General features: G+C 38.6%; 1 protein-coding gene across 1 annotated transcript in view; it reads left to right on the top strand.

Annotated features, from left to right (window-relative positions):
• The window catches only part of LOC149449853 (uncharacterized), a 114,631-nt gene that overhangs the window by 20,724 nt on the left and 75,533 nt on the right, over positions 1-18,374 (top strand). Inside the window, exons 5-8 of the mRNA XM_089692659.1 lie at positions 7,642-7,755; positions 7,840-8,003; positions 11,610-12,252; positions 17,626-17,768. Coding sequence (XP_089548785.1) covers positions 7,642-7,755; positions 7,840-8,003; positions 11,610-12,252; positions 17,626-17,768 — 1,064 coding nt within the window. The remainder of the gene's footprint in view (positions 1-7,641; positions 7,756-7,839; positions 8,004-11,609; positions 12,253-17,625; positions 17,769-18,374) is intronic.

Below are 18,374 nucleotides of genomic sequence, written 5' to 3'. Positions count from 1 at the left end.
AAAGTTTGCCCACCCCTGGTATAGATACTGCAATTTACTCCATTTTTTGCTATACAGCACTGCACTAGTTTAACTGACAATTGCGTGGTCATGCAATACTGTACATAAATGAAATTTATGTCCTTTTTTCAAACAAGTAGAGCTTTCTTTTGGTGGTATTTGATCACCTGTGCACTTTTTAAACAAAAAAAGAACAAAAATTTTGAAAAAAAAGATATTTTCTCATTTCTGTCATAAAAAAATCCAATAAACTAAAATTTCATCACAAATTTAGGTCAAAATGTATTCTGCTACATGTTTTTGGTAAAAAAAAATCCCAATAAGTGTATGTTGATTGCTTTGTGTGAAAGTTATAGCATCTACAAACTATGGTATAGATAATGGAATTTACACAGCTTTTACTTTCTGACTGCCTATCACATTTCTTGAGGTGCTAAAATACCCGGACAGTACAAACATCCTCAAATGACCCCTTTTCAGAAAGTAGGCACCCTAAGTTATCTGCTGAGAGGCATATTCAGTCCATGGAAGATTTATTTTTTTCCCACAAGTTTTGACAAAAACATTTTTTTTCTTTACATAAAGTTGTCATTTAAATTATATATTGCTCACACAAGCCATGGTTATATGTGGAAATACACCCCAAAATACTTTCTTCTACTTCTACTGAGTATGGGGATACCACATGTGTGAGACTTTTTGGGAGCCTAGCTACATACAGGAGTCTGAAATCCAATGACCACTTTTAAAGCCTGAAGGTGCATAACTTCCTCATTTCACTTCCTCACTACCTATCACAGTTTCGGAGGCTCTGAAATGCCAGGATAGCATCAAACCCCCCCCAAATGACCCCTTTTTGGAAAGTAGACACCCCAAGGAATTTAAAAAGAGGCATGGGGAGTATTTTGCAGATCTCATTCTCTCTCACAAGGTTTTGAAGTATAAAAAAAAAGAAAAGAAAAAATATGTTTTTGTTTTCTTTCTTCATTTTCCAAAAACTTGTGACAAGAAATGAGATCTGCAAAATATTCACCATACTTCTTATCAAATTCTTTGGGGTGTCTACTTTTCAAAAAGGGATCATTTTGGGGGGGGGGGGGGGTAGGTGCTATCCTGGCATTTCAGGGCCTCCAAAACTGTGATAGGTAGTCAGGAAGTGTAATGAGGAAATAAAGCCCTTTAAAAGCGAGAAGGTGCTTATTGGATTTTGGGGTCCTGTACTTGGCTAGACTGCCAAAACGTCTCTCACATGTGGTACCCCCATACACGGGAGAAGTAGCAGAATGTATTTTAGGGAGTAATTCCACATATACCCATGGCATGTGTGAGCAATAAATCATTTTAGTGACAATTTTGTGTAAAAAAAAACAAAACATTTTTTTGTAATTTCCCAAATACTTGAGGTAAAATTTTACTATTGACTCAACATGCCTCTCATAAAATAGTTTGGGGTGTCTACTTTCCAAAAAGGGGTCGGTTTGGGGGGTGGGGGCATTTTATGCCCATCATTAGAAGTTTATGCCACACATCACTCACTCTTCTAAACACCTGAAGACCAAGCCTTTTCTGACACTTTGTTTACATGAACAAAATCAGTATTTTTTGCTAGGAAATTACATAGAACCCCCATACATTATATATTTTTTTTAAAGCAGATACCTTTTTTTTTTTAAGTTATTTTGATTTTTTTTATTATTTTTACACTGCCCCTTTAATTTTTTTTTCACTTTTAATGCTATCACAGAGGATGCAAATATCCCCTATAACTTCAATGGGCATTGTCATATATTCTTTTTTTAAGAAATCTGGGGTCTATCAGACTCTAGATATCTCCTCTGCCCTTACATTTTCTAATCTCACCAAGATCGGTGTGATCAGATGCTTTCCCAAATTACAAATGGCACTGTTTATATCCTGCAAACCTGAAGTGATGAAATGCTCATAGCTTCCGATTTCTAAGACTATAGAGATGATTGGCACCATTCCAATTCCAAACAGCTCTATGGTCAGCTGGCAGAAACACCGGCTGCATTCTTAGGTTCCCCCGATGGCACAGGACTGCCCGAGAAGGCCGTGGAAGGCAGTGAGGGAGGGGGGGCATCTTCTCCCACTGCTTGTAAAAGCAATCCTGCAGCTAATCAGTTAATTATTATAAAATATATATACCAAAGCATAGGGGCCATCCACCCACTGGCCACCCCAGGCCCCCATGCTTCGGCATATATGCTCTTTTTTTAACTGTGGATGACAAATTTCATCCAACAGCACTGCACACACCTACTTATGTATATTCTGAGAGCAAGACCCTGTTTCTGTCAGAATAAACAAGTCAGTGCTGTAGCTGAATGGCATTCCTGCAAAGAAAACAGCAATGATTAACAATAAAACAGTAACAATAAAACAGCAAAATTGTAACCGTAGAACAGTAACAACAACAAAAAAACACTATAACAATTTTTGGTTTTTAAAATATTTACTTTTTTGGGGGATTTGTACCTTTTATTTTTTTATGCTTTTTTTTACTTTTTTTTTTTTTAAACATTAACTTTTTAAAACAGATTGTAGGGTCTCTCGAAATGCAATGGCAAGTTTCCTGACTATCTAACATCTTTGGAGACCCTGTGTACATATGTGCCCTGAACTGTGCCGTGCAGCACCCTATACTAATACTCCACTAGTGTGTGGTAGCGACAGAAGCAGTCCTTGAGGCAGAGACCAGGTTGGCCAGGAAAGGAGGGACAAAAAAAGTGGGTGTCATGCCTAATTCCATGCCTGCTACAGACACAACATCATTTTTGGGGTGTCCTTTGGGTTGGGATACCAGGAATGGCATTGGGAAAATGCCTCTCATGTAGCCGGCTAATTGCATCTATTTTGGGGGTTTGGGTCACAGCACCTTCTGGATACGAAAGGGCCATGATGATCTCTTCCTGGAATTTTAGGAAGGATTCACTTTATCCGAGTGCTTTGTAAAGCACAAAAGCATTATATAGAGCCAATTGAAATAAACAGACACTTTTTTTGTACCAGCATCTGGCTTTTCGGGAAACTAAGTACAGCTTCATCATCTGGTCGTTGAAGTCCACCCCTCCCATGTTAAGGTTATAGTCATGGACACAAAGGGACTTCTCAACAACACCAGCTGCTGTGGCAATTTGGTTGGTCATGTCTGCGTGAATAAAAGACAGAACAAAAACATCCCATTTGTCCTTCCACTTCACTGCAAGCAATTCCTGATTTTGCAAGCAGGCTTTTCCCCCCTTTCCAAGATGGGTATTTGCAAGCCGTTAGGGGAAGCCCCAGTGATTAGGTCGCACGGTGCCACATGCGCCAATTCCAAGATTGTACAAATGTCTAAATAGTGGCACACTTGAATAAAAATTGTCCACGTATAAGTGGTACCCCATATGGAAAAAGGATGACACCAAGTCCCAAACTATCTTGCCACTGCTCCCCATGTAGTCTGGGCATCCGGGGGGCTCTACGTGACTATATTTTCCCTCGTAAATCCAAAACTCATATGTATAGCCTGTTGCCCTCTCACAGGTCTTATACATCTTGTCCCATATCTGACACACTTGCTGGGGAGAAATTGTTTGAATGCAAGGCGGCCAGAAAAATTAATGAGGGACTCATCAATGCAGATGTTTTGCTGGGGAGTATAGAGATCTGCAAATTTTTGGGTAAGGTGATTTACAAGGGGCCGAATTTTGTGGTGCCGAATTCAGGGTCACTCCCTGGGAGAGTGTGTTATCATTGAAATGAATAAAATACTCTCATATCTATGCCTGACCATGGCAGCAGAGAACATGGATCTATGATGAATCGGGTCTGTGGACCAATACAACTGCAATTCATTTTTTTTAGTAATGTCCATTTTGAGGGTTAAGCCCAAAAAAACCTTTAAATTCAGAAACCATAATGGGTTTTCATGCGAATGGTCTGGCAAGGTTTGAATATGGGTTGGCGGCGATAAACTGTTGTTCATATAAATTGCTTTGATCCACAATCAATGCATACAGATCTTCCATGAAAAACAGCTCCAAAAAAATCAAGGGGAGTATTTAAATTTGCTGTTTCCACCTGAATTCCGGGCTGGGCTGCCAATTGGGATGTTTACAGACGTTTACAGAGTGTTGTTAAAAGAAGAGGAAATGCTGCACTGTGGTAAACATTGACCTGTCCCAACTTTTTTAAACATGTTGCTATCATCAATATCAAAATTATCTTATTTTTTCTGTTTTGATATGTTTTCTATTTTGAATAAAATATGGGTTTATGAGATTTTCAAATCATTGCATTCTGTTTTTATGTAGATTTTACACAGCTTCTCAACTTTTTTGAAATTGGAGTTGTTTTTAGTATTGCATTTAACTGTATCCCACAGCAACCACAGCATGGTGAACAAACAAATATGACTTGAGCGAACTAAAATCTAAGTGCTTCTTAAGTGACTGTACTTTGGAAATCATCATTGCTCATTGTTGATCCAAACTACATAAGCTAAATAAACTGACTGAATATTATTATATAATAATGCACTTAAGGTATTATTTAATAAGGTAGAGCAAAGTGTAATGACTGTATGAAAAGTGCAGTAACCCATATCAACCAGTCAGTTTTTAGCTTACCATAGTCAGATTAGAAAAAACATTTACTGTGACTGGTTGCCATTAAACTTTAAACTCCCTATTTATTATGTTAGTATTATTTGCTATGAAAAATAGGGATGAGTTTAAAGTTTGGTCCAAACACAAATTTGGCCCAAACCTTGGCTGTTCGGGCATTGGACGAACGCCAAAACGCTCACCCATTTGGTGGAGCTAAACATGGAGCTAAACATCCTGTATAATAGCAGTATTACTACTGCTGCTATACATGACAGCTTCCTACTATCAATGGTTGTTAAGGACACCAGTGGGTGCAAGCACTGCCGAGACCTTAGCAACCAGTGATGTCAATGGCTCCATCCACTTATATGGCTGAGAATCCCCAGCCATGTAAGTAATTGACCTCTGAGAGTTACCCTTTACTCATTCACATGAGGGGAGCCAGTATATGTTAAAGGGGCTTTCCAGTCTCTAGTGGGCCCCCACCCACAAAGCCCCACAAGCACTGGGCCAGGTTTGTAGGGAAGAAGCCCTTGCCCTCATCAACACAGGGACAAAATGCTTTGCCAATGGGCACACGCTACCCACCCCCCTGTCCCTTCCTGTATAAATAGAGGGAACCCCATGTCTTTTTTTGTGTGGGTGTCCTCCATTTACATACTAAACCAGACCATCATCTTGGAAAAGGATCTAGTATAGATGAATGGAATCCCCAGTCATTTGTTTACAAACAGAATGAAGCTTCTGAGAGCTGTCATTTTGCCTGCAATTTAACAATTTCTGCTCTAGAGCATTTTGTTCAAACAAATATGTAAAAAAAACAGCATTTTTGACCATAAAATTGATTAAAACCCACAGGACATTATATATTTTCTGAATGCAGAGGCCTTATAGAATAAAAAAAATAATAGTTACATTTTTTTATGTTGCACGATATTTGCGCAATTGTTTATCAAACACCTGTTTTTATAAAAAAATATAATAACATGAATTTTAGTGCACACAAACACAAAATAATACCCAGTTGTTGGTAAAATATAAAAGATGGGGTTGTGTCAGGTAAATAGTTACCAAACATGCCAAGTCTTAAAATTGCATGCACCCATGATATTGCAAAAAAACAAGGGTGCCCAAAAATCTCCATAGGTAACAATTTAAAAACCTTTACAACTCATCCATTTAGAGTAAACCAGGAGTTATGGTGCTAGAATTATTGCTCTTCAGGTTCACAATGATACCATACATGTATAGTGCATGGTTTACACACAAGTGCATAGTCTGTGCCGCACTTGCATTTGTGGGTGTGTACAGGATTGAGAAACAAATGTTTGTTTTGTGCAGTCACCGCCTGCTCCGGGGGTTGGTGATACCACGGCGCCCGCACTGCGAAAAATGGACAACTGCTACACAGACACTGGATCACTTTCACTTTACAGTCAGGAGCCAGCTGAAAAGAACAGGCACATGTTGATGGCTGATACTATATTTACATCCAAAGAGCTGAAACAGTTAAACACGCTGTGCCTGCATCCCCTGCTGCATACTGTGGTTCCTTCCATTGATCTCTACATCGCTCTGTGTCCTGTAGTGATGTAGAGGCCAGTGGAAGGAACCACAAATTGCAACGGGGAACCAGGCAACCAATGTACCTGGAAGTAGATCATACGTAAAGAGGCCATTGCTGTGGAACAGAAGCAAGATTGCAGGAACCCTCTTCTCTTTTAGCACATTTTTTTGATATATCAGGGCTCGTTCACACTTGACTAATTTCTAACTCTTGCCAAACGCCCCTATAGCATTTGACAGGTGTTAGACTGGCGTCAGGGAAGCGTTTTTAATGCTCCCCAAACGCCCTATGAGTATTTTTGAGGTGTTTGATAGGCCTTTGCTAAATGTTAAAACTTCACCACAAACGCCTACAATGAAGTTTAATGGTATTAACGCTCCACAAATGCCTCGCAACTGCCCCACAAACGCCTGCCAGGCGTTTGAGGAGCATCACCATAGACTTGAATGGGAGGCTTCAATTCCTCCTGACTTGACATGAGGCATCAATTTTGCCACGACTCAAAGCTAATGTTTCAGTATGAACAGCACTGTGCATGTGTAGAATTTTCCTAGGTGTTTGAGGAGCGTTAAAAATGCTTCCCAAACGCCTGCTAACAAAACTAATGTGAACTTAGCCTTAAAGACAACACAAGGGTCAGTATAACAGCCATGCAAGTAGCATTTTTACAAAGTGTAAGCAACACATTTCACTCATAATAGGTTTAATTTAAAGAGAAATTCTCAAACATTTTGTGAATAAGATTTTTAGCTCATGGCTTCAGCAAACATATCCATTAGACACAATGTATTTTGATTAAAAACTGAATTCTTCACCAGCCACTTCTTTTGACTGAAGGAAACAATTGACATCTGCTTTGAGGAGATTTTCAGCATTCATTGTGTGGATGTTGCTGAAGCTCACTTTCAGAAAATGAAACACCATGCATAAGGAGCCTGAAAATATGTAAATTACAGGTCATTTTTATCCTAACTGGTGTACTTAAAATCTGAACTCAAAGTAAACAGCTAAATACATAGGTACTGTACATATTTGTGAATTATCTTACCTGCTAAAAAATGTGTGATAATGTTTAAACAGTATACAGTAGTCTACTCTGGCCCAGTTAAGAAGTACAGCTTGCCACCACAGAACAGTATCACATCGATGGCGTCTTTCCTTACCTGTCCTGCAGGCATGTGCCGTAGTCTGTTAGTTTGACAGCACTCTGTAAAACAATAGCAGTGTGGCTGGACAGGAGTGCCAACCCAAACCTTTCTTCCAACTACAAGAACCTAAAATAAACACATAATTCAAGTAGTTGCACCAGCTTTATTTGTAAATGTGTTTAATGACTTAAGTCAATTCAGTGGATTAAATTGTATCTCTTGAAGTTTCCTTTTGAAGGGAATAAAAATTATTTGATACACTTTTACAGGAAAGAATGAATGTCTGCAAATATTATTATTTGATACACTTTTACAGGAAAGAATGAATGTCTGCAAATATTATGACAGCGATTCTGGTGCTTGGCTTATCTTACCATTACTTTGGGAATTGAACTTGGACTTTGTCTTGCAACGTGTGCAGCAAGTGAAGGTACCTTTCTGAATAAGTTATGTTGAATCGATATAGGCATACCATACATATTTCACCGTGGCTATTCTATTCCTATTTTATCAGGAAGCCCTTCCTGTCATCACTGACTATAAGGAAATCTTAGCTGCTTTGAGACTGTGTAATTATGATCCAGATGAAGTCATCTCAATGTTTTACGCTATGTTTGGTGATAGCCTTGGAAACACCATAAATGGGCAGCAAAACTTTGATCCAGTTATTCTTCAAAGGTTGGTCTAATCAAATCAATGTTACATACGGGAGATTCCCAGTATTTTTTCCTTAAAATAGTATCTTACTTTCTCTTAAACAGCCTGTCTTACACTAGACACACTTCCATATGTTACTTTTCACTAATGTATGTATGTAGACATGGGGTATCTGTGATTTAGAAAAATGTTTCATGTACACTGGATATAATGCCTAAATGTGACAAAATAGTTAGTAGTCTTCTTTCCTAGATGTGTTGACGTCTGCTCTCTCAAGACTCAGGGCAGACCCCACTTTATATGTGCAAGTGGGAAACGAAGCTGGGAGTTACATTCTCACCTGCTCTCTTACAAAAAAATACGCAAACTCAGACTATAACACAGTGGTATAGAACTGCTGCCTGTTTAGCTAGAATTTTCCTGGGAGCATCTACAAATTAATTGCTGGAGGGGATGTGTGCAAGAAGGCTCATTCTCCATCTCTGGTAATGTCCTAAAATTAAAAATTTTGGGAAAGAAAGTTTGCCCTGGATACAAAGAACTACCTTCAAGCCTGTTAAACATACCCCACTCTGCTACCTTTTCCATGACATACCTTTGTTTAATAAATCATACAGGAATGGTGTTACCCCTCATCTACTGAAGGCAGCCAAGAGTCTTATTTCAAGGGTTTGGAAAAAAGAGAGGTGTCATACTATTCTAGACTGAAATGTGGAAGTGAATATGACAGTGGAGGTAAAATGTTGGGTACTTACCTCACAAGATGAGTATGGTCTGGTTGAATGTACTATTCCAATGATATCATCAACAATGATTAGCCCTCTGCTCATGAATTTACAAATGGTTGGTGCCTATAAGTCCCCTAAGCGGGGGACAGGTGTGAATCTCAAGTGCTCTGTGAAATGGTTTTGTGTGAGGCACATGGAAGCTGTAGGTGACAGCCATCTTGTCAGGTCTCAGCTATTTTGTTTTCATGAGCCCAGTGATCTTACCCCCTCCCTCCTCCTGCAATATATGGAATGCATAGCCTTAACTTTTAACACACTGCAAAAGAACCTGTTATCTCAACTTAGGGACAGCAAACACCAACACACAGGCCTTGGTCAGAGCTGTAAACAGCTAATTGAGGCCTGGCAGAATGCCTGTTTCTACAGCCCATAAAACACTCTTCAGATTAACACTTCTCTCGGACATATCATAAAACAATGACAAAATCCATCTGTTCTGTCACACATGATGCGTTGGGCAAATAAAGCACTAGGAACACATAGCGTGCCATAAAATGTCTACACAGAAAGCAGCCAGCTGTGGAAGACCTCTCTGAGACCTCTGCCCAACTCACAACTTAACAAAATTCATACACATTTTATAAAATCCAACAGGACCAAGACACATTAATATTAAGTATATATTTTGATGGGGAATATCATACTGAACAAATCAAGGTCATACATGACTAAGTTAGAATATACGAAAGGGGAGAAAGCAGTCTCCTCCCTCCTGGCTGCCAGACCCATCCAAAATACTCAGGAGTTTGTTATCCCTGGACACGAAATATAATGCTGAACAATAATCTACCCGTACCAGTTTCCAGAATGCAACCTGTACATAGTGGAAGATATTAATATCATTATAAAACTGGGTGTAAGGGAGGGCTGTCATGAGTCATAACCGTCATTCAGTCATAAACGTGGTGACCTCCCAGCCACCACCCCTTAAACCTGGTAATTGGTCAGACACCCATTTGATATAACAGAAAAAGGAAATGAACCCTCTGAGAGCTCTCGTTTTAACATCAATCAAGGAACACCTAACTGGACTTGAGAGAGCTACTGGTACGTTTTTGTTAGGACAACTGGACTCTAACACCAAGGACTTTGCAAGTATTCTTAATTTTCAACTCGTATTTAATTCTCTGTTACTTTGTGGTTTCTTTTTTCTTTGTAACACCTTTTTTCTGTAAATTTTTTTTGCACCATTTTGACCTTTTCATTATTTACTCTATTTTGGAAAGGCTTTTAATGCAAACTAAAGAATCCCTGTCTCTTGAAGAGTGCTACTGTATTACAAATGTCTGCACATACCTGTGTGTGGTGACAGTGCATGTTGCATATGTTTATTCTAAAATCATACTTGCTATTGATAAGATTATGAGTTTCCTCCTTCTCAGTCAAAAGGTGGTGGTGGTATCTTAAACAGTTAATTGCTTAATTAACTTAACCCAGTGACAATCGCTCTCAGGCTGCGGCACCTAGATTGTGGTCCCGGGAGTTGGAAAATCTTTGTGTAGGGTGCAGCTGAGAGTGGCATTGTTATGCAAGTGACAGCGTGGTGTGAGATTGACCTGTCCTTTGTCACAAGTTGGTGGGAAGGGCAGGGGTCCGGTACAATGTTCATCACACTGTGACTATCTGAATGAAGTAATCCCATATGCCCTCACAACCCAAGGACACTGGTATACTTGAGAGATAGTGATAAACAGACACGCTCATTGTGAACTCTAATATATACCTGATTTATGTGCTCAGCATCTGGTACTCGGTTATGCAACTTAAATATGGCTACCAATCAATCTGATGCCTGTTTCTTCCTCTTCTTATTCTTTTTTTTAATTCTTTTTTTCCTCTTTCAATACTTATTTTCTTTCGTGTCTTTTTTGTGAAACATGATGATGTATCAATGAGCTCTTCATTGATTCTTACATAGATGACTTAAAGTATTGCTAAACCCAGGACCCTGCATTCACTATATCTGATTTCCCACAGTACACACAACATGGAAGTGCAATTATTTTTGTAAATATAAACTGCTAAATACCATTTCTCATCAGCAGTTACAGCAGTCTTGTGACTTCTATCAGTGTCCAGCAGAGCACATATTAAAGCTTATAGGAGGATGCAGGATCCCTGACCTCTGTCTGGAAAATGCTTATTGGCCCTGTGCTGAACACATGCACTCTCCCAAGAAAAAAAAACCTCTCTAGCAATACACACCAAACTGAGCATGTGCAGAGTGACTCCACACGATATGTCTTATCGAGAGATAAGAGGGGCACACTGGAAGAAAGGGAGGATCATAGAAGTCAGGATCAAACAGCCTTTTTACACAACAAAGAGGATCAACCCCTTAGGTTCCACAGTCAGTATAACAAGCATGCTTTACTGCATATACAGACTGATTTTACTGTTGTGGGTTTAGTAACACTTTAAGTCACTTACCTTATCTAAACAGATACTGATCCATTTTCCAGAGCCATTTTCCAGCTATGGATGTTTGTAATAAGCCAGTGGGAGTCTGCTCTGTAACGTTTCTTGCATTGCCAGAATGAGCTCTTCTTATAATGTGTTTTTAATTTACAGCGTTAATTAACATAATTTCTCCAAATGAAAATGTTCATTAAGGTTAAGACAAAAGAGTTCCTTTATTATGCAGTTACTTTGATAAGGGTTCTCTCCCTAGGAATAGCCAAAAGTCAACTTTAAATTTATTATTTGCACATTTTACACTGTAATGTCTTGTATCAAGACGCTATACCTTTTATGGACTGTATTTTGGCATTTATTTACTAATTTAGGTATTTTAGTAATAGTGAAGGATCTTTTTTTAATTTACTGTTTTCTCTTATAGAGATATGTCTAAAAAGGAAAACCAAATACAACATCTAGCAAAGACCTTGCAAGAAAAAGAAAAAGTACTGGAAAATTTGCACTCAAAGTGCCGATATTTAGAAGAAGAAAATCGTCTTCTAAATCAACGGACAGAAAGCTTGAATGACAAAGTGGCAAAATTACAAGATGAACATGAAAAATATCTAAAAGAAATAACTGACATCAGGAGCCAAAATGTTCAAATAACAAATTCCATGAAAAATAATTTACCTCTAAGAAAAGACTTACTGCCAAAAATGTTAGGTGAAGTCCGTCAGCTTTATATGGCAAATGACCAGTTAAGAGTCCTTACTGCAGGCAGTCTGTCAGAGGTGAGCCTACTTATAGAGCATCTGAAGAACACGGTAGTGAGCATGCCTAGCTCCACCAAAGAGATTGAAGAGATCCGTGCTCTCTACCAGAGAGAGTCCTTAGAAAGAAAGTTACTATACAATCAGCTTCAAGAGCTCAGAGGAAACATTCGTGTATTCTGCAGATGCAGACTGGATGAAGGAAAGGGAGAACACTTAGAATTTCCAACAGAAGAAGAAATTATAGTAAATCAAAATGGAAATAAGAAGAGGTTCAGATTTGATCAGGTCTTTCTACCACAATGCACTCAGGTACAATATAGTCAGTAACATAAAATACAACATTGAAAAAAATAGTTTACAGCGGTATTTTTAAAACAAGCAGAAGAGGGTGCCACCATCTAAGTGTAAATTAGTTATTAAAAAGCAATTATAAAAAACAAGATTGCATTCCAGCTTGATAGCAATCCTGATCCCCACACCAGCAGCTTCCCGGTGCAGCTCTGCATATACCATCTGCCTCCCTGTCGATCTCTGCAGCCACCCCACAGAGGGTTCCATCTTGAATTCACGATATGCTGACTTTCTTTTTTTTATGCAGTGAGCGCAATCTTGTTTTATTATAATTGCTTCTTAATAAATGGTTTATACTTAGATGGTGCATTAGGTGACTCAGGACCTGGTTTAGGGGAGCAACAACCATCTCCAATAGTGTCTGTTATTGAAGTTTAAGCCTTTTTGCACCCAACTCATAAGCTCCTACTAATACCAAGTGGTCCATCAGCGCCATGTTTTTTTTAATATTCATTAAAGTGGAATCTTTGCCTTTCAGATTCCAGATGTCATAGATTGCAAAATCCAACAATGTTTATGTCTGCCTGTTGTTAGCTACATAGACAGTTTCCTTTATATCAGTTTCCAAAAATCCACTCTGGTGACTCCAAACATAGCCTTGCCAGTAAAAAAAAGAATCACAGTAAAAAATATTATCCTTATCTTGTATGTATTATTTTTATAGTTTAAAAAGTGAACATTTTTGCCTATTAGCTTTTTGGCTGCTTTCAAATTATAACTAATAACATCCATTGTGATATTACAAGGTTGGGGGAATTGCAGGAATAGTAAAGAGAGTGCTGACATAGGTGAGGATGAGAGCAATCTTCTTACGGAACTAGTAAAAGGATATCTAAGCCCAAGAACAAAAATGTAATAATATATAGAAGCTTAGCTTACCAGTACTTAGACAAAGTTACATTATTTGTTTTCTTTTTTCATGTTAGAACATACAAGTATGGAAAATATCTATTGATCTTGTCAGAAATGCAGTGTCTCTTTCACTTCCTGTGAGAGCAACTGAAAGTACAATGTTATCTTCCTTCTGTAAACTACTTATCCACTACCCTCCATGTAATAGAGATGAAGAGAGGAAGATATGTTTGTAGTCCTACCTGGGTGGCAACCATAGCTCCCTTTCCTTCCCTTCTTGTTCTTTTATTCACAAGCAGTTGTTGTTTTTCTAAAATTGGATTTGGGGTTAAGCTATAATTAATAGCTCAGTTATAAAGTCTTTTTTGAAGTCTTTAAACAAAACCTTGTTATTTCGTTATCATTTGTCCATTAAGGAACACAGGATTATAGTAAGTCTGAGATATATAGGTCACACTGCCAACTTCATGAGGTCTCCACATAACTCCACCACCAACCATCATGTTTCAGTTTTTTGTTAGGGTCCTAGAAAGTTGCACTTTCTTGTGAAAAACTCTATTTTTTTGTGATTTGTTCTCTACTATCAAGATTTTTTTACACTGTGGATATTTCTTAGGTAACTTCAAGCAGCACCTCACTTAACCTTCAGAAGCTAGTCTCTTCACAGCAGCTCTCCAGATCAATGTATATTCATGAACTGAAGATTGTGGGACTAGTTTTGAATATGACCTCAAGGCACTGGACTCTTGGTGCTTTCCAGACTATAGTGTGTTGTATTAGCTGCAAGGCACTCTCAGGATCCAGTGTTGTTGCAGTTTCTGGTGTGATCCAATCTCTGGAGACACACTATGAGCATAGACTATTCAGAAAGGTAACCTTCAGGCACTGTCATGCTTTCCAGAGCTGTGGGTACTGTGACATTAGCCACAAAGCATTTTCTCTAAATCCAGAGGTGGCACATGTGTGACCAGTCTCTGAAGACTCGTTTTGTGAATAAGCCTATGGACAAGGCGAAAATCAACTTGGTATATCATCTTTGGCCAGTGAACTCTGCATTCTGGCAGTTTTCAGACCTTGTTTACTGTAATGACTTCCACAGAGCATTTTTTATCTAAGTTCAGAGCAGTGGCACAGCCACTGGTGTGAGCTAGTCTCTATTGTCCCACTTTGTGAGTAGAGTATGTTTCCTCAGTATACCTTTGGAAACAACCACACCTTACCTATCTGGTAATTTAAGAGATTAGCCTGGTTTGTGACTTTCACTTACTGAACTCTGCATTCTAGCAGTTTCTTGACCTCTGTGTAATGTGTTAGCTAACTATAGGATACCCTTCCAGACTGGAGTTGTGGCACAACCTCTTCTGCGACCCATGTGTTTCCTGACTCATTTATTGGCTGAGGCCATCTGCTCTGAACCACTATGGCATTTACATGACTGTATCAACACTCTGCTGTATTGTCCAGCGTAATTTACCTGAGATGTGACTTTTGAGCACTAGGCTTTCTTTGTGTCACTTCACAAAATCTGGTGTACTGTGTCAGCCTCAATACACTTTTTGGTCCAGAGCTGCAGCACAACTCAGTCTCTAAAAACCATGAACTGAAGCACTGGAAGCTGGAAGTTGCCCCAGTTGTTCAGTTTTTTATTTTTCTTGTCATCACAAGTTGGCAAGCTGATAGTTAAGGCTAAAGGTACTCAGTACTGACATCATCTATTAGGGGGAGTGTTGCACACACGTGTTCTTTCTCCTGCCTTTTCACCCTAGAAAAAGCACTGTACTGTTTCAGCTCCTGCTTTAATGATACCTTGAGGCTCATCAAGAGGCTCATCTAGTGGTTGTACCCACGACGATTGATGGATATACTTGGGTACAATCAGCCTGTCCATACATGGATCAAAATTCAGACGGTCCCTGGTGAACCAGCCGCATTTCGATCCATATATGGTTGGCTTTATCAGACTCTCCCCCATTCACAGATTGTGTTACAAGCAGTGTAATCAATGAAGGAGATTTTATCAACAGAGGAAGAGGAAAGAGGTTGCTTGGTTGTCTTCATCAGACTATCTGTACAGCTGTTCTGCCTGAAGACCCAATGCTTTTATCTATCGCAGTGCTGTAAGTTCAGAGACAGAAAGAAGACAGGCATCCTTGCAGAGAAGATTTCTCCAGGATCCAGCTGTCTGCACAACATGAGGCATCCTTCATTACAGATAAGTGATGTGACTAAAGCTGTAGAATTTTTTTTTTAAGCTAAACTTCAGATTTAACAAACAAAACACTAAAGAGATTAATGGTGTTCTTACCTTTAAGGATTTCACTGACTTTCACTTGGCTTCTATTCTAAGGTGTCAGTTTGACCTGTCTGTTCCTTATTGGCGGTGACTTCATGCACCCATGTCAAAATGGATTAACACTCTAAAAAGAAACAATTCCATCTCAAGGTTGACTCATAACCTGCAGCTTTTAGAACAAATGTCTAGAGCATTGGAGTTGATTCACTAAGGGCAAATATGTTTTTCATCCAAGGAAGTTTTCACACTGCAAGGGAATTTTCACTTAGGTTAGTGAATGTGGTGAAAATTCACCTTGCAAAGAATATCAAATCACATGCCAGAAAACGCAAAATAACAGAAATTTGCTTGCAAATGATTGGACAATGGAAGTTAGCTGAGCTTCACCTCATTCAGTAAGCTAAGGGAAAATCACCTTGCAAAGTGAGCAGCCTATTTGCCTTTAGTAAATTGACCCTATTGCTCTTTAGGTGCAATGGCCTACAAGCAACTAAGTTTGTCTCTCACATGGGCTTAATGTCTGTTTGGCTTTGGCCTGGAATACTGAGAATACAATTTACTCACCTTTCAATAATATATGCCTTTTTATTTCTGTCTTAGAACAGGTCAAGCCATATACCTCTGGTGGTCAGAGGGTACAACTTCCTCAGTGCAGAAGGTCTGTAGATGAGGTAGAAGAACCCAACTCCTCATCTGCTTCTACTGTGGTACCTCATAGATATTTACGGTCCTTATCACATTGAGGCCACAAATCTCATCTGCTCAGCCCTCTGTATAAAAGTACACCCCCACTTTTTAGTGTGCAAGGCTGTCTGTTTTTCTGCTGGATCATTCTTTGTATCTCAACAGTTTTGGATGGTCAAATTTTACATTCTAACTATATTATAAAATTTAGATCAAACATCTTTCCCTATCTACCTCCTTGGTCATTCCTGCACCTGATAGTGTTTTTTCAGAACTAACTGCATATTTTTCTGTAACCTGATATATGGGATTTCTACTCTATTAGAAATATTTTCTTGAGTGCATTATTCCACATATTCCCTACTCTTGTCTGCTATGGAGTTCCTTCCTATACTTGGATTGTACTCCTTACCATGCTTGACCCTCTTCAAGCTCTATCTCTCTCTGTAGGAATTTTGTGCCTTCCTTCATAGGAAGTCCATTGGGGTTTCCCTGAGGAAGAGCAGTCTTTAAAGGCGTTGGACACTTAAGTACTATATCTGTGACATATTAGATGAACATGCTGGCATATGTGGTGTCACACACAGATATACAATACTATTGTTGCAAACAATATATGATATGTAATTCTGACCTGTATATGCTTTTTCTACTGCATAGTTTTTAACATGATAATAATAAAGCTTTATTATGTTATACATTAGTTGTTTGATAAATAGTGCCCATAAAGTCCCTTTCAACCAATGTTCTTTTTTTGTAATTTTAGGATGCTGACTCCCTAGATAGTTTGAGGTTACACTATTACAATTTTTCCTTTGCAGGACAAAATGTTGTCATACTTTTTGTTGAACAGACAGGTTTTATTGTAGCTATAATGTCCCTGCGTCAAATTTTGAGTGAGAAGCACTGGGATTCCTAGTCATTCTGCTTGCTCTTCCTAATTGACTTTTTTCTCAGAGAGTTCTCATCCAGCTCTGTCTTCGTTGAAGATTACTATGCCATCCAGGACACAATAGTTCTGTGGGAGGGATTCCCTCATCAACATGGACTGTGGTTGCATGAAAGAAAATAGCATCATCTATGGCTGCCTTTACTATTGTCCAGTGTCCCTCATTGAAAGACAAAGAAAATAATACAGTACATATTTGTATACATACTATAAAATCTATTTCTTAAAGACCATTGAGGAACATAGGTATGTCCCTCAATGTACTGGCTGTGTGTGCTGCCTTCTCAAAGACATGACGGTTGAAAGCAGATTTATACCTGTAGGCGGCGGTATATCCCTCATGTCCATAACTTACTACAGTCCTGAGTGCCTCAATAGATTTTATGGTATGTACAAAATCCTTATTTTTTTACCCTCTTATACTTTGCATTATGATAAGCACGAACATGTATATGTTGAGAATTGCTATTGCTGTGTGTGTGTTTTATTTTTTTAATTTATATCTTTTTTTCCAACTTTTATTTTGTTCTGCTTTATGAACCATATACTGCAGGAAGATGTTTTTGAAGGAACTTTACCAATTATTAAGTCATGTGTGGATGGCTTCAATATTTGCATATTGGCTTATGGTCAGACAGGCTCAGGAAAGACCTATACTATGATGGGGAATGAGCAAAAACCAGGCGTCAACATCAGGTAAGTCATCTACTTTCATGGATGGATTTCAGTTCTGTAAGGTCCTGAGCTCATCCCTAGCTACAGTGTGTTAATGTCATTTGTTTACCTGTTTAACCACTATTTAATTGCTAAACATAATTTACAATGAGACATACAGTTTGTTATTAGCTGGGAAGCATTCCCTGCACACTGGGTGAATTTCAAACTAGACAGTAGTAGTAGACTAGTAGACTAGTAGTAGTCTAGTAGACTAGACTTCATAGGCTGCAGAAATGATGGCACGATTGGCAGACTCAAACTTTCAGTGAGTTTGCGTTTCATTCTTTGAAAATATGATATTCTGATCTGTCGTGAAGGTGTTTAAAAACGTTTAAGCATAGGTCAAACATGCTACAACAAATAGAACAGTGATGCACATAAATAACAGTAGACTGAATATATCCTGAATACATCACCTCTGGCTAAATTTGATATACTTTATAATACGAAGAATTAATAATAGATTGGCTGCACAGGGAAATAAAAATTTGCAGGTACCAGGCTGGCCACTACAATTGATTAGAAGGAGTGTTTTTATTTAGTAAAATTGTCTTTTATAAACCAAAATGAAGTTTTATTATAGCT

Source organism: Staurois parvus, unplaced genomic scaffold, assembly GCF_062004578.1.
Source record: "Staurois parvus isolate SC_StPar_1 unplaced genomic scaffold, SC_StPar_1.0 ptg000599l, whole genome shotgun sequence".
NCBI classification, from domain to species: Eukaryota; Metazoa; Chordata; class Amphibia; order Anura; family Ranidae; genus Staurois; species Staurois parvus.
Note: the sequence above shows the minus strand (reverse complement) of the source record. Positions and strands in the feature narration are given on the sequence as shown.